This window comes from Ailuropoda melanoleuca, chromosome 15 (assembly GCF_002007445.2).
Source record: "Ailuropoda melanoleuca isolate Jingjing chromosome 15, ASM200744v2, whole genome shotgun sequence".
NCBI lineage: Eukaryota > Metazoa > Chordata > Mammalia > Carnivora > Ursidae > Ailuropoda > Ailuropoda melanoleuca.
Genome location: NC_048232.1, coordinates 85,373,539 through 85,390,131, shown reverse-complemented (window position 1 = coordinate 85,390,131; position 16,593 = coordinate 85,373,539). Strand labels below are relative to the sequence as shown.

The 16,593-nt window shown below is 55.5% G+C and overlaps 2 protein-coding genes across 2 annotated transcripts in view; one reads left to right on the top strand and one right to left on the bottom strand.

The window, feature by feature from the left end:
* TSPO (translocator protein) overlaps nucleotides 1-131 on the bottom strand; it is a 9,065-nt gene extending 8,934 nt beyond the window's left edge. Inside the window, exon 1 of the mRNA XM_034643411.1 lies at nucleotides 41-131. The gene's annotated coding sequence lies outside the window, so the exon portion shown is untranslated. The remainder of the gene's footprint in view (nucleotides 1-40) is intronic.
* Nucleotides 132-4,329: 4,198 nt separating this feature from the next.
* On the top strand, nucleotides 4,330-14,183 carry MCAT (malonyl-CoA-acyl carrier protein transacylase). The gene is made up of 5 exons (XM_034643691.1): nucleotides 4,330-4,362; nucleotides 4,638-5,372; nucleotides 6,752-6,839; nucleotides 9,586-9,803; nucleotides 12,801-14,183. Exons 1-5 carry the CDS (start codon nucleotides 4,330-4,332, stop codon nucleotides 13,212-13,214), a joined length of 1,488 nt encoding a protein of 495 aa, XP_034499582.1. The 3' UTR covers nucleotides 13,215-14,183.
* Nucleotides 14,184-16,593: the final 2,410 nt, after the last annotated feature.

Genomic DNA, 16,593 nt, shown 5'->3' with positions numbered 1-16,593 from the left:
GCCCCTCCCGCTGCCCCCTCGGCGCCCGGTCCCCACTCACCAGCGACGAGGACGCCCGCTCCGGGAAGGGACTGCGCGGCGCGAGGTGGTGGCCCAGGTCCCCGACCCGCCCCGGCCGCGAGGCCCCGCCCGGCCCCGGCCCCGGCCCCGCCCGGCTTGGCTGGAGGCCACGGCCGCCGGAGAGCTCAGTCCTCTCCTCCTCGCCTCTGCCTCTTTCTCACCCGCCCGCTGGCGGCTCTGTCGACCCCGATGCTTCCCGTGGCTGTGTCGCTGGCAGGTCGCTTCTATTCTTGAGCCTCACCTTAACCGTTTGTAAAATGGGGCAACAGGGACAGACCTCAGAGAGGGCAATCACGACGCCTGATAGCAAAGCCCTGAACACCCTCCCACACGGTAGCCCGGGGCCCCCATCGCCGGAGGAGCACCCTTGTCCCTTTAACTGGTACCCCAGGCGCTAGGCAGGCCAGACTCTGAGTCCTGGCTCACACACTTTCTGACTGGTTCTCTCTGCCTCCATCTCCTCATCTGTAAAATGGGCACAACATCATGGGACTAACGAGGATGCCACAAGGTAACGCAGGCAGGGCGCCCTGCAGACCCTTGGCCCTTACTGAGTGGAAACTGCAACCCCCACGGCCCAGAGGAGGCCTCCAGTGTGCCGGACGCCCCCTGATGAGCACAGCATGTCCGGCCCCAGGCCTTGGACACCTCACCTCACCTGGTTTGTTCCTGCAGCCCAGGGCCTGTCCTGGCCACCTTGGGCTGACTTGGCCAGGCAGGGCCCCTCAGCCTGCAGGAGCCAAAGTGGCCCAAATTGGTCCTTGGAAGACCACGTGAACTTCTTGTCCCCAGCCGCAGGGGCTTGGAGCCTCCTGGGCGGCCTCCGAGTACTTAGGCCCTGCCATGGTGGCCTTTGCGAGTCCCTTCCTCTTTCGACTGCTTTGATATAAAGACAAGTATAATCCAGGCTGGCTTGTTTCTTTTTCTTCTGATTTTTTTTTTTTAATTTCTTTATTCGACAGAGATAGAGGCAGCCAGCGAGAGAGGGAACACAAGCAGGGGGAGTGGGAGAGGAAGAAGCAGGCTCATAGCGGAGGAGCCTGATGTGGGGCTCGATCCCACAATGCCGGGATCACGCCCTGAACCGAAGGCAGACGCTTAACCGCTGTGCCACCCAGGCACCCCTTTTTCTTCTGATTTTAAAAGAAATTAAAACATCTCCCTGGGTCCCTCAAAGTGTTGTGGCCCCAGTTACAGTGCCTGCCGGTCTTAATGAAATCGGTCCGGCCACACCTCCCAGGAAGCGGCCAGCCCTCACCAGCTTCCTGTAAGGAGGGGCCTGTGGCCTGGCCAAGTGGCATGCTCACCTCCCCCGGAAGACCGGTGGGGAGAAGACAAGGCAGCTTCCCTCCAGCCTCACCCCTACTACACTTGGAGCTCAAGGAAATTTCTGCCCCCAGATATCTGCTGCATGCCAGGGCCCAAGGGAGGGACTGAGAACGAACACACAAGGCCCCCCGCCCTCCTGAAGCTCCCACAGCCCCACGGCTCAGAGGGGCCAGTTGCTGCCTGAGGGATTCACACTGGAGGACCATGTGCAGATACAGAGACACAAACGCTGAGCCTGCTGGGCCTGGGAGCCTCCCATTACTTTGTTCTCCCTCCTGCCAACCCCAGGGACCCCTCCCGAGCCTGGGCGACACTCACTGTCCCCCCTCTGAGCAGCTGCCGCAGCCCCTACCTGGCCCCCAGCTGCCTGCTTCTTCCTTCCACTCCCCTCCTGCGCTGAGAACCCTCCAAGGCTCCCACTATTTAGGATCCAGTCCCAGCCTTTCCCCTGGCGCTGGAGGCCCGGCCAAACTGGGGTCAAGCTGAGCACCCCACCCTTTCCCACCTCTGTGCCCCTGTCTAGGGCACCGCCCCCGCCCACCCTCACCCTGGGCCTCTCCACGTGTCCGAGTCTGACTGCTCTCCAGTGTCATGCCAGCAAGCTCTTCCAGAACCCCAAGTCTGTGCCACCCTCATTCTAAGTGGACAGTGGCTTAACTCCACAGCACCAAGCACGGACATTCTGTTGGGCATTTGGCATGTATACTGAGCACCTAAGGGTGGCCAGCGCTGGACTGAGCCCTAGAGGATTCAACACATGCAGAGCTCACCTCTGAGCTCAAGTCGATCCAGAAAGGAGGCATGGAAACACCCTCCCAAGCCCCAGAAGACTAACCCCACCTCACAGGCTCAGAGAGGTGAGGCAACATTCCGAGGTCACCCAGCTAGCTGGTCAGCGATGGCATCAGGATTCCCATCCAGGCGCCCCCCAGGATCCGCACTCTTAACCGGTGTGTCATTCAGCTTCCCAGTTCCATGTGTGATTCAAGTACAGTATATCCTTGTATTTTATTTCTGTGTTTACTTTATTACGTGAGTAATCCACATTTATTGCAAAGGAATTGGAAAACACAGAGGGAAAAAATAAAGCCACCTACTCTTCCATCGCCTAGAGCAAAACACTGTCAACACTTCCGTGAGTGTTTGCATGACTTTTCCTGAGCATATCACTCCTTCCTTTACAAGACTGCCTTCACACTACAAATGGTTTTATCATTTTTCTTCCCCTTACAGGAAATCAGACGCCTCTTTCTTCAGTAACAAACATTTGTCCACCTTGGTTTTCTGAACTGTGAAATGCTCCATACAAGCAGAAATGTATATAAAATTCTGTGTACACTTTAAAATAATAATGAAAAGACACCTGAGTGTCCACCCCCCAGGTTAAGGAACAGGGATCGCCAGTGGCCCAGGGGCCACCTGATATTCTCTCTGATTCCTTCGTTTACCCCAAGGTCACCTCTAACTTGACTTGTGAGTTAAACATGACCTTGCTTTCCTTCAGAGTTTTTTTGTTGTTTTTTTTTTTTAGGATTTATTCATTTATTTGAGAGAGAGAGCACACAAGCAGGGGAGGGGCAGAGGAAGAGGGAGAAGCTGGCTCACCAAGCAGGGAGCCCGATGCAAGGCTCTATCCCAGGACCCCGGGATCACGACCTAAGCTGAAGGCAGACGCTTAACTGACTGAGCCACCCAGGTGTCCCACTGCCTTAGTATTTTTAATTTCCAAGGGATTCTTATTTTTTTTTCTAAATGTTCTTTTTAAATATAGCTTTCTGTTCATTTTTCATGCCCACAGCATTTTCTCTTACCTCTCGACTTCTCTTAAAACAGTTATTTTCTTCTCTTCTCATAGTCTCTGAATCCTATGCAAGTGGGTTTTTTGTTTTGTTTTGTTTAGTTTTTTTCTGTTTGTAAGAGGTTTTCCTCAGCTGCTCGGGAATTTCGGGCTGGCTGCTCATGATTAGAAGGAGGGAGGGAAGTAAGTCTATGGACGGTACTTGGTTTAGCATCACTGAGAGTTGGAACTTGGGGGGCCATTTGTCTGGGAACTTCCTGGACTGTCAGTGTCTTTCAGATTTCCTCTTGGACTGGTCAGATTCCCCAAGGTCCTTCAGCCCCTTGCATGGAGGGTAAGGATCTAGCTCTGGGTTCCTGGGAGCTTAGTGGGGGAGAGCACCGGGGGAGGTCCCCGCATTCAGCATTCGGTATCCAGCTGTTTCGGCAAAGTACCCACACTCACCACCGTCCCTGGCATGTCCAGCCCTTTCCAGAGCTAAAGCCCAGATGTTTGCCAGAATGAGGGAGGGGCACCACTCAGTGGCTAGAGAGAGGGGTCTAAAGATCTGTTCTTCAAAGATACCTTCAAATAGTCCTCTTTATTGTAACCTTCCTTCACCCTTCCATCTAGAAGCAGCTAGTGCTGCCAGTTCCTAAGCTTTCGAGGAGGCTCGCGTGTAAATGAGGATTGGTCAGCTTTCCCCACCGTCCAGAGGAATTTGGCTGTCTGGAGTCGGCTAAGTCAGGTAATACTGGTCTTCCTGCTTTTCAGCTTTCAGGGTTCTTTTCTTTCCTGTTCTCCCTGTCCTTGTGGATTTAAATCTTTGTAAAATTCCCTTCCTGTGGATTTATCGGCTTTCTGGAGGCAATGTGTGCTCTGTTCGTGTCTTAACCTGAAAAATCTCCTTATCTTTGATGACCACAGAGTTGTATAGATTTGCCAGAACCCATTTAACGAATATCCTCTCGTCGAATATAGGGCTTTTCCCCACTTTTTCCTTGTCGAAAGCAAGGCTGCCCTGGATGTTCTGAGAGTTAGGGCTTCGCTCATTTGATTCTTAGGACAAACTCACTGAAGTAGATTTGCTGATGTAATTCCACCCAGAATTTTCTCATTATGAGGAGTGGGGGGGGGGTGTCTGTCTTCCCCCGCTGGCGGAAATGAGAGAGGAGCCGAGGGCAAGTGGGGGTGAGGTCAGAGTTAGACTCTCCCTGACCCTGCCTCACCCCACTGTGAGAAGCCTGTAACCCCCATCTCCGATCCCCTTTCTGTCTCTAACCACCTGTCACTCAAGTCTTTGAGTCTTTGACCAAGGACGGAGGGTAACAGCACCTAGCCATCATAGCGTCGTTGTGAAGAATTCTAGAAGCTCATGTCTGAAAAGTATCCAGGGCTTTGTTCAATGGGGCAGAGACGAGTCGGGTGCTTCTGTGTGTGCCTGTTCGGTTTACAGGAAAGATTGTGAAAGACGCTGCTGAGAAATCAAACAGGAGAAACAACGTGGAAGCGTCTCAACCCCCTTCCCAGGCGAGGTAGAAAGAGTAAGTATGACATTGCGTTAGCCGCACATTCAGGAACTATTTCTGCGGGAGGACTGCCGTGCGGGGCACTTTTTACTCGCTCCTGCGCGGGTTTCCCGGAGCGCCTGGATCCCTGCAGGGCCCCAGCGCGCAGCCGCGCGGACTCTTGGAGCCGGGGCGGAACTCGTACGAGCGGAACCTTTCTTTCCGCCCCCGGGTGCCGCGGCCCGCCCGGCGGGAAATGCGTCAGGGACCGCGCCGTGCCGCGCCGCCGCCGCCGCCCGGCTCTGGTCGCCCCGGTAACGCGCCCCGGGCAGTGGCCTCACCATGAACGTGCGGGTGGCGCGGGCCGCGTGCCCGTGGACGTGGCGGAGCTGCTGCGAGACGCCACAGCCGCGGAGGAAGTTCCGCGGGAGGCGGCGGCGCGGCGGCTGCCGGGCCAGTGCTCCGTGCTGCTCTTCCCGGGCCAGGGCAGCCAGGTGGTGGGCATGGGCCGGGGGCTGCTCCGCTACCCGCGCGTCCGCGAGCTCTACGCCGCCGCCCGCAGCGTGCTGGGCTACGACCTGCTGGAGCTGAGCCTGCACGGGCCGCAGGAGGCCCTGGACCGCACCGCGCACTGCCAGCCCGCCGTCTTCGTGGCTTCGCTGGCCGCCGTGGAGAAGTTGCATCACCTGCAGCCCGCGGTGAGGCCCGACGCCCCGCGGCCCGCCGGGGAGGATGGGCTGTGCCTGGGCTCCCCCGCGCCAGGCCCGAGCGCTCCACGTCTGACGCACTGGGCAGAGTCTTAGCAAGTTCCCACTGCTCTAGGTGCTGGGGACACGGTTCTAGAGAAGCCTGCATGTTCGGGGGGCGGGGGGTGATGAAGAATAAATACACTGTGTCGGTGCCATAGTATGTTAAATATGGTGTTATAGACGGAAAACAGCAGGGGAAGGGGCCGCGAGTCAGGGCTGGACTGCGGTTTTATTTTATTTTTAAAAGGTTATCATTATTTTTACTCTTCTCTACACCCAACATGGGGCTCAAACTCAAGACCCCCAGATCAAGAGTCGCATGTTCCACCTACTGAGCCTGGGCTGCGATTTTTAAATTTTTATTTATTTTGTGTGTGTTTCTTTTTACTTTTTTTAAATTTAAATTCAATTAATTAACATAGCGTATTAGTAGTTTACTAGGTAGAGTTCAGTGATTCATCGGTTGTGTATAACACCTGGTGCTCATTCCAGCACGTGCCCTCCTTCATGCCCGTCAACTATTTTAAATGATCCTTAGTCATTTGTTACTAAATGATTTTAAAAGGATTGAACTTCGACCTTAAATGAGGGATCATTAAGAAGATGATGTGTGAGAATGTCACTTCGCTTGAAGGTGTGGATTGATTGCTGTTAACATTTGATAATATCAAACAGTAAATGTGAAGCTAGCTACTGGTTAGAACCCTGTACTCCAGTCTCACCACAACCTCGTGAGGTAAATACAGTTACTTTGTGGTTGAGGCAAGGAGACTCAGACACGTAGTGAGAGTTAGTGAAGTGGTCCTGTTGAGTGGAGGTGGGAGCATTCATGGAGCCCTTACCCAGGTCTGTGCTGAAGCACTTTAGAGACATTATCTTGGTGTCATCTCGGTAGCCCTGTGAGGTATGTCCTGCCCTTCCCCATCCCACAGATGGGACAAATGAGGCTCGGAGAAGTTAGGGAACTCTACCAAGCTAAGAATCAAATCCAGCCCTCTGTGACTCGGAGTCATGCTCTTCTCTGCGTAGCTCCCTGGGCCTGAGAGGCATCTCAGGGCAGAGGCAGGAGAACCCAGAGCCCTGGGTTGGAGTCACAGCTCTACCACAGAGCCAGCCCGCAGGCTTTAACTTGCCAGGAAAGTTCCTCATCAGTAAAAGGGCTGGTTCAGGACTTGTGAGGGCCACTTTGTGTCCTCTTCAAGCCAGAGCACCAGGCCAGTGGCTCTGGTTGTTTGAGCCTCTGAACACCTGGCCAGCTCTCAGGTGCAGAGCCCCTGACCGAACCCCTCCTGAGACCTTGGCCTCATGTCCCGCGTCTGTCACCACAGGTTATTGAGAACTGTGTTGCTGCTGCCGGATTCAGTGTGGGAGAATTTGCAGCCCTAGTGTTTGCTGGAGCCATGGAATTTTCTGAAGGTACACAGGAAGGGGTTTGGTTTTGTGCCGGGGTGTTCTCTTGCTGGGCTCACTGGGGACCAAGGACACAGCCAAAAGTCGTTCTGGAGCCACTCCGGTGATAAAGTAGTGAGCACATGGATGAGAATGACTTTGGAACCCGATGACCAGACTTAACCTTGATTCCCCTTTAAGTCTGAAGGGTTCATTGGGGATTGTCTTTCTTTTTGTAAGCTTCTGAACTCTGCTTGCTTGACTGTCCCCTGAGCTGTCCTGGGTGCTGTCAGTCCACGCCCACACCACCAGTGCCTGTCACGTGATAGATGGCCAACAGATAGTCACGGAATGAAAAAGAGTAAATGAATGTTTGATCTTGATCATATTGGTTTCACTTAAGATTTTTGCTCACGGTGAAACCAGTTAAACTGTTTTGCTTATAGCTAAATATGGGCAAAGGGTGTGAACAGACCTTTCTCTAACAAAGATATATAGAAATGGCCAACGGACACATGAAAAGATGTTCAACGTCACTAATCATTAGTGTAAATCAAAACCACACTGAGATACCACCCTATAGCTACCAGGATAGCTTCAATTAAAATATATATATAGTAAAAAATAAAATAAAAATTTAAAAATTAAAAAAAATAATAAGTGTTGGCAAGAATGTGAACAAATAGGACACTGGGACAAGGCTGGTGAGAACGTAAAATGGTGCAGCTGCTGTGGAAACCAGTTTGACTTCTTCAAGACATTATGCATAGAATTACTGTAGGGCCCGATGGTTCTGCCTGTCGGTATACACCTAAGAGATGAAAACATCCACACAGAGAAATCTGTACACAGACGTTCATAACAGCATGATTCAAAATTGCCCAAAGATGGAAACAATCCAGATGTCCCTCATCAGGTGAGTGGATAAAGAAATTGGGCTCTCTCCATGCCATGGAATCTTCTGCAGCCGTAACAGGGAATTAAGTGCGGTTATGTGGGTCCTACAACATGGACAAGCCTCAGAGGCACGGTCAGTGGAAGAAGTGGTCCCTTTTGTGTGAAATGTCCAGATTAGGCAAATGCACGGAGATGAGAGACGGGATTATGGGGGCGGAGGGCAGAGGAAAGGAGAAATGGGGGGTGATTACTTGGCGGGTATGGGGTATTTCATGGAGGGATGGAAAGTTCCGAAACTAGAGCAAGCTGGTAGTCACACAACATTATGAAAAAAACAAATACCGCAGAACTGCACACGTGAAACTGGTTACATTTGATGTGACTTTTACTTGAGTGTTTATTAAAAAACAACTTTACAGCGTGGACGATAGAAAATGTTGCACATTCACGTCTCCTAATAAAACTTTTTTTTAAAGGATTTTATTTATTTATTCGACAGAGACAGAGACAGCCAGCTAGAGAGGGAACACAAGCAGGGGGAGTGGGAGAGGAAGAAGCAGGCTCATAGCGGAGGAGCCTGACGTGGGGCTCGATCCCAGGACGCTGGGATCACGCCCTGAGCCGAAGGCAGACGCTTAACCGCTGTGCCACCCAGGTGCCCCCTAATAAAACTATTTTATACACACATAGTTTTCTGTGCACATAATTTGCAGAGTTATAGCCTATGTCTACCATGTGCTTTTGCACTTGACATTTTGCATAGTGCTTTGACACCTGCATGGGAGGACTTCCACGTGCCCTCTCCACCTTCCCGTGGATTCTTCACTGCTTCCTACCTCAGGCTCTTACTGTATTTTCCACAGTCTGCTCCCTACCTATGTAAGGGGCCAACAGTCCAGTACAAATGTATGGAGGTGCTGAGGGAAGGAAGATGTGTTAGGAAGGGTGCAGGGTGTGCTCTTCAGACCTCTGTGGTCCCAAGAAAGCCTGAACTGGTCCCTTAGCCACTCCTTGGCTCCGTCATCCCCTCCCCCAGGGAGCAGACCCAGGACCGGGATGACGGGTGTCCAGTCATCACCGGCCGTTCCTACATCGTGGTCGTTGGAGCTGCCTGCCCCGGACACAGCCCTGTTCTCTCACCTGGCACTTGAGCTGCCCTGAACCGGGAGCTCTGCATTTCCCTTCATTTGCCTTGGCAGCATCCGCTTCTCCAGCTGCAAGCGAGGGCAGTAAAGCTTGATTTATGAGAATCCTGTGTTATTGAAACTCTGACTCCCAGTTTTCACAACAATCCAGACAGATTAGATAGTATTATCCTCATTTTACTAACTGAAAATTTGACCCGAAAGATCATGACTCGCCCAAAACAGCATATAGAGCTCAAAGTCTGCTCCCTGCACCGGGGTTTCTCACAGCAGCACTGTTGACGTTTTGGGGCCAGATACTAACTTGTTTTAGGTGGGGCCGTGCATTGTAGGATGTGGAACAGCAAGCCTGACTTCTGCCCACGGGATGTCAGCATGCACGCATACGCCCCCCCCACTCCGCGGTTGTGACAATCACAAAGTGTCCCCAGACCCTGCCCCAAGGCTAAATCACCCCTAGTTAAGAATCACCATCCTACAGCAAGCCAGCTTTCGGGCTGGGAGCTTCGTGGTTTCGTTTGCATAGTTGCAAGGACAGCACCCCCCTCTCCTGCCGGTGCTGCCGTGTCTGTGCAATAGTTAGATGAAGAACTGTGGCCTTGGGGGCTGTTGATAGAAGCCGGCATCAGTGTCTCCAGCACGCTGTGTGGCACTCGTGCTTTGTCTCTCAGCTCTGGGCTTCCCCCTCTTCACGAGCCCTGATTTTTCCAAATGCGCTTCTCTCTGGATAGGTTTGTATGCGGTGAAAGTCCGAGCCGAGGCCATGCAGGAAGCCTCGGAAGCTGTCCCCAGCGGCATGTTGTCTGTCCTCGGCCAGTCTCAGTCCAAGTTCGCCTTCGCCTGTTTGGAAGCCCGGGAGCACTGCAAGACTTTGGGCATAGAGAACCCCGTGTGTGAGGTGGCCAACTACCTCTTTCCTGATTGCAGGGTGATCTCAGGACATCTGGAGGTTGGTGCTGATGGGAACAGCCTTCCTAGACCCCAGTCTGGTACAGAAGGTTGGAATTGTCCCACCCACGCTAGGGAGCCCACGGTGGTGTGATGGGCGCTCTGCCAAGCCATGGTCTTTGGAAAGTACTTGAGGGCAAGCAGGGGCAGGGTGATGGGGTCAGGGGGTGGCGTGAGCACTGCAGGGGGAGGCAAGAGGCCGGGATGCTGTCGCCACTCCACCATGCATAGACGAGGACCTTGAGCAAATCACCTAGCCCTCCTGGAAGGTAAAGGGGTTGGACCTGATGATCCCCAGGGCCTTCCTGTAGTAAATTCGGGGGTTCTCACAAGCTTTGATCTGGTTGCTTCCTTAGCAAGCAAGAAGCCATTCCTGCTGGGTTACTCCGCCCCGCTGGGCCTTTTAGGATTCTGTTTTTGCCCCAAGTTCATTTTCTTTCCTTCTGTCCTTCCTTCCATTCACAGCTTCCCTAGACGTTTCTCAAGCAGCTCCCCTATAACTGAGGAGGGTATGTGGACTGATAAGCTGGGAACGGGTGACCATGGGTTTGGGGCACAGTGAGGGTCAGGCGGAGGGTATGTTTGCCGGGAAGAGGGCATCCCCAGCAGGGAGGCAGCGAGTCGCCGATGGCAAAGGGCAGCTCGGCACCGAGGGCTGGCCCCGGGATGCTGAGTGGCTCCACGCCAGATCCCGCACAAGGGGCTGCAGCTGCAGGGCCAGTGTCTACACGACCCGTGTCCTGTAGGCCTTGCAGCCAGCCTGTGTTCCCCAGAAGGCAGTCCTATGCGTGTTTTACACACGAGGAAGCTGAGGCAGAGTGAGAGGCCAGTGCTTAGAGATGGTGGAGGCAGAACGGAGCCCCAGTCTGTCTCATTCTGGAACCTTCTTCCTCCACTCGACTGCGCTTAGTCTGCCATCCTCATGAGGCCTTGCCGGTATGCCAGGTGTCTGTGTGAATCTCCTCGGAACCAGCGAGAGTCTCTCTTGTGACTGTCCTGACAGGATGGGAAGATGGGTGACGGCAGCCCCATGTTGATCGTGGAGCTGGTTGCTCATTCCCATTAACAGCCTTGGAACGGCCCGGAAGTGGGCGGGGAGGGGCCCCAAACCAGGGCTGGCGTCTCCTGGCGCAACTCCCAGACAGTTGGGTACACGGGATGACGACTTCTTGGATTCCCAGCATTAGACTTTTGGTGCCAAAGCAAAGAGCTCAGGTGAGGGCAGGGGCTTCCTTGAGCAGGAGAGTCCCTTTGCAACCACTGATGTGACAAAAACCCCTCGGCCTCTGCCTCCTGGGCCCTGAGGCTGTGGCCTGGACTCCTGTGGCCCCAGCCTGGGATGTGAGCTGGATAAATCCAAAGGCCTTCCGTGGAAAGCACTTGGAGATGCTGAAATGATATCGGAAGTGCCACCGAGTAGCCATCCACGCGGATGCGCCTGGCCAGACAGCCCAGGCACGGTGGGAAGGGTCCAAAGCCTTGTGTTCAGAAGGGCTCCTGGGTGCCCTTCAGCGAAATGAGGCTGAGGGAGGGTGGCGGTGACGGGAAGCGTCAGGACAGGCTGGACCCAGCTGCAGTGGCAGGCAGCCCAGCCCCTCAGTGCTTCCCACAGCTCGGGGTCCTGCCTCCGTCACAGTTTGGCTCGCTGTGCTGAGCTCCGCTCCACTTGGCTCTCGCCGGGGCTGAGGCCACTGCGGCAGCCTGTGTGGGACGCGGACAGACTCCCAGCGCAGGATAGTGAGACATGGTGAGGCGCCGGCTACGCTGGCTTCCTGCACGGAGGGCCTGCAGAGATGGGTCAATGGTGCCGTCCGACCCAAAATACGAATCCTTCCTACCCTTCGGGGGCACAAATAGCCATACCGTTACGCAGTTTTTCCAGTGTACGTGGATGGGCTCGGCATACGAGACAGTTGCTAACGGTCGCATAGCACTTGTGCGCCAAGCAGAGTTCTCCTTGACAACCTGTGAGATAGCCGGTGTTGTCCCCCTTTTATAGATGTGGGAACTGAAGCACGGAGAGGTAAGGCAAAATCAGCCAAGGTCAGGCAGCTGCTGGGACCCCGGCTCCCCTACAGTCTTCCAGGGAACAGCTGGCCCAGCCTCTGCGCAGCTCAGATGGTGGCAGGGCCAGAGACGGGCCAGAGAGACCGGTGACAGACAGTTGAGCGCACAGGAAGCCAGCCTTTCGGCGGAGCCCAGGGGAGGGCCGTCAGGGTGGCAGGCCCCGGGCTGTGTCCTCAGGGCCTGGGGTCTCTTAAGAATATCTACTGTTTTTTAAATATTCGCAAATTATGTTGCTTGCAAACAGTTACAAGTTTGGGCCTGGTGGCCTGGGAGGCCCCCTCTGAGCTGAGACACTCTTCAGGGGAAGGCTTTTGGCTTCAAGGAGACAGAGCTCTTTTCTTCTCTAGAGAAAGCTCGGATGACAGGGTTCTGATAGAAATGAGGCTTGGAGTCTCTGGAATTTGTATCTTGAGGGTGATGGAGTAATAAGAAAACAGGCTTATTAAACGTTGTGAAGGTAGCTGGCTTATAATTGACACCTGACACTCGACGGTACGTTCTCCTGTTGTCAGACCCTTTCACACCTCCCGCCTGATCGCTCCCCAGCAGCCCTTGGAAGCAGCTGAAACTGTGCTCAGTTTCTGGATGACAAAGTTGAGAGATTGATGTGCCCGGGGCCCCCAAGCTAGCGAATGAGGCGCGGGGTGGGCCACACTTCCCTGCCTCGATCTCCTTCCGCCCCACCGTGTCGCCTGCCCAGGCGGGCTGTGGGAATGGTCCCAGCCCCCGCGGACGACTTCCGGGCCGCCGCGTGCACGACTGCCTTGTACTGGAACAAAGGCGAAGGGAGCCTCTCGTGCGGCTGTCCGCAGCGTGAAGCGTGCAGAGGTGCCCACAGCTCTTCTGTCCAGAGGACTGGTGCCCGTGGTGGCCGCCTGCCGAGTGTTTCTTCCCCAAGATAGCCTGGGCTAAAACTTCCTTTTCCTTCCAGGCACTGCAGTTCCTCCAGAAGAATGCCTCCAGGTATCACTTCAGACGTACCAGGAGGCTGCCCGTTAGCGGTGGCTTCCATACGCGCCTCATGGAGCCAGCCCTGGAGCCCCTGGCCCACGTCCTCAAGTCGGTCAGCGTCAAGAAGCCTCTGGTTTCCGTCCACTCCAACGTCGACGGGAACAGATACGCGCATCCGAAACACATCCCCAAAGCGCTGGTGCAGCAGGTGGTCTCCCCGGTGAAGTGGGAGCAGACGATGCACGCCATCTACGAGAGGAGGAGGGGCACGGAGTTCCCCAAAACTTTTGAAGTGGGCCCCGGGAGGCAGCTGGGAAGCATCCTGAAGAGCTGTAACCTGCAGGCCTGGAAGTCCTACAGGCACGTGGACGTGCTGGAGGATGACGGGACCTAGACTGTGTGTGTGTGTGTGTGTGTGTGTGTGTGTGTGTGTGTGTGTGTGTGTGTGCGCCCGCCACCCCCGCGGGGTCTCCTGGTGCCCCGGGGGGCGGGGGGGTGGGGGCGCGCCTTAGGAGGGAGGAGGGGACCCAGAAGGGGCTGCAGTCTGTTTCTAGGCTTCCTCCTCCGAGTGATCGGGCAGCATCATTGTTTGCAGAGTGCTTCGAAGGCCACATAAAAAGCACTAAAAGTGAGCATTTCTTTACCTGCCAAGGTCTGTTTCTCCCGAGGCCTGTTCCGAGGCTGGGGGAAAGCCGCAGCCGGGCCAGAAGAGTCGCTGAGGTCTCCTGCTCTGCGAGGCAGACCTCACACCTCTGGGCTCTGGTGGCGCCTCTGTAAAATGGGCCTGCAGGTGAGTTCTAGGGGCCGGGAAGGCTTGGCCTGCGGCCTGTCACGTTGCACCCCATCACCACGTGGGGGCTGTGGGTGTATCGGCATGGGCGCCAGGGAGGTCAGTGCCGGAGGGGCCCCTCCACTGCCCTGTGAGCCATGCACACCCACAGCCGGAATCTTAGCCCTTTCGTTACTGAAAGCAAAGGGCTTGAAGACACAGTTGGCCGTGGCAGCCGTTCTGTCCACCCCACACTTCGTAGTTGGGAGATTCAGTCCCGCATCTGTTTACGCAACAGATAGTACTGAGTGCCCGCTGTATGCCTGTGAGTGAGTAACCTCTACCCTGGTGGGGAACAGGGTCCTTAGCCAGGCGGGAAGGGTTTGGGGAGGCTGGCTGAGGGCCGTTTCCTCCCCCACCCCCAGGCATCCCTGCGGACGGTGATCGGTGATCGCTAAGTGTCTACTCTGTGCCCGCGACCTCCTGTGGCACAGGCCACCCCCGTAGCGCTTCTCTGCCTGCTCCACACGGGGAGCCAGAGTCATTCTGAGCTTCTCGGTGGCTTTTTCATTCATCAGTGCTAGTGGGAAACCCACCCAGGTATGAGATCTCTGCATTTGTCTGTAAATGTCTGTGTAGATACCTGTCAAATCCCGGGTAGGTTTTTCATTTTTAATTCTGCAGCGTTTCTCAGCAGGGGCCCCCTCGGCCTTTGAGCAGAACTGGCCTTCGTTGTGTGGGACTGTCGCTCACGGTGCGGGCCGCTGTCCTGGCTCCCGGCCGCTCCGTGCCAGTTACCCTTCCAGACATCGTGACCCCCAGACGTGTGTCCGCAGGCCTGGCTGAGAGCCCCTGCGAGTAGGGCCATGGAACTCCATCTTCCCCATAGCCTGAGTTTTGAGAGTTCTCTGGAGTTCAGTGAAGAGTGAATGATTCTCTAAAACCCCATTTTAGAAAATTTCCAACATTCACAAAGAACCTTGCTGCCGGTGGTAGTAATAGTAGTATTTTGGGGAGGCAGCAAACTATGGAGCAACAGTACAAAGCTCCTGAAGAGGGAGGGCGCCAGAGAGGGTTGCCCGGAACCTGTAATTATTTCTAAAGGGTGCGGAGTGCGTCCAAACCCTCTTGCCCGGGCGCTGTGGTAGCCGGCGGCCCCGAGGGACTCTGCAGTCCAGGCTCGCGTTCTCTGGCCGTGCTGCGCCTCCACTCCGCTCTGAGGAGCGCAGTCCCACGTAAGGGAGCCGGAGAAGCGGCGGAGGGGAGTGTGCCCGCGTGGCAGGCCGTCCTGCGTCTCTGGGCACAGCCCTTTTCCTCGGGGTTCAGCCAGACTCCAAGCCACGGGAGAAGGAACAGCAATCAGAGGGCATATGGTGCTGCCTTAAGGAAGGTTCCAGAAAGCTGGCAATGTCTCTGCCTACACTGCAAGGGCTGCCCAGTAGGGGGAACTCAAAGGCGCGGGTAGGCGGTGCTCAGCTGCACTGTGGGAGCCCTCAGACTCGCTCTGTTCCTGCAGACTTGGAGTCTGGTTGAGGGATGGAAGCGCACGGTAGGGTGGGGAGTTCTGGGGGGAGCCCAGGGTCTGGACTGAGGGGCTGTGGGGGATCCTACATCCTGCTCCTTGGCAGGATTGGGGCTGTGTCTGCCCCCTTGAGGAAAATACCCCGAGCCATCGTTGGCCCCACCGTGCTGGCCGCCCCGAGGTAGGAACCACACCTGCCGCCAGTCTGCGTCGCCCGCACGTGTAGACCCCGGGCCTGTTTCTCTTTCCGCAGCTCTCCCCCTCCATCCGCCTGGGATTGGGTGCTGCTTCCCTGCCTGGCAGGAACAGGTTTCCCTGGGCACCTTCTTTCTGGAAGAGTGAGATCTTGCCTCTGAAACAGCAAAGATGTTGGAGCCCCTCACACCCCCGCAGCCTTGTCACCTGTGGGAAGGGGCTCCACTGTTTCCAGCGGCCTCCACCCCAGGCCCCCAGTGCCCTGGGCCCGCTACAGAGCTGCCACAGGAGATGGGGGCCTTGTGTGGTGATTCTTCAGGGACCATGAGGCTGTGGGTGACCATGTCACCCTTCCTAGTAGGGATGGGCCTCCAGTTCATCCTTTTTGGGGTCGGACAGTGATTTCTGCTATCGCCATTGCTAAGCATCTGTTTGAAACTTGTGGAAGTTGCCACATGGATCAGCCCGACTGGGTCTGACCATGACCCCTTCCCCGTCTGGGCCTCAGCGCACCACCCCCTGCAGGCTGGCCTGGATGACACTGCTGGGCGGAAGACCCCAATCTGGTTGAGTCAGAGGATCCCAGTGCCACTCTGATCAAGCCCCTTCCTTCTCTGGGCCTCAGTTTCCCGTTTGTAGGCTGGGTTGTCGAGCAGATGCGTGAAGTGCTGGCTCCAGGTGGCTGCGGCCACATCCACATGTGGGGGCGCAGAAGCAGTGGCAAGCTCCTCACAGCCCCAGGGTTGGCACGAACTGGCAAGACAGCGAGTCAGACACCGGCCCAAGCTGGCTGATCTACCCGACTTGTGCCCCAGCAGGTCTTCCACCCCAGGGCCTTTGTATGTGCTGCTCCCACTAGCTGGGTGATGCTTTCCCTCGTCCTCTCCAGCCAGCTCCTCCAGAAAGGCCCTCTTCCGTATCTTATCCACCCCAGCCCCGTTTTCCCAGTCCTTTATTGCCTTTAGAACCCAGCCCCCAGTTCTTAGTTCTTTGTCTGCTTTTCTTCCCCAAAGAGAATGGGAGGTTTGAGGGACCACGTCTTCACATCCCCAGAACCTGTGCCTAGCACAGTAGGGGCTCCTCTGACATCCATGGGTGGAAAGAAATGTTGCAAACCCTAGAACACCTGGGGAGGGGGTCCCCAAATTCCTGCAGGGAGAAACCACGATATCAGCTGCACCCGGGGGCTCCATCAACAGCATTTCCATTTCTTCCTCTCTCTGAAGAACCCCAAGCTCCTTGCGAAGCTCCGGGCCACCCTGGCCACACTGAGCAGCTAAGGTGGGT

Coding starts and splice junctions, on each gene's coding strand:
- MCAT (XM_034643691.1), top strand. CDS start 4,330: ATGAGAGAGGAGCCGAGGGCAAGTGGGGGTGAG. Junction 5,373..6,751: donor TGCATCACCTGCAGCCCGCG/GTGAGGCCCGAC, acceptor CTGTCACCACAG/GTTATTGAGAACTGTGTTGC. Junction 9,804..12,800: donor TGATCTCAGGACATCTGGAG/GTTGGTGCTGAT, acceptor TTTTCCTTCCAG/GCACTGCAGTTCCTCCAGAA.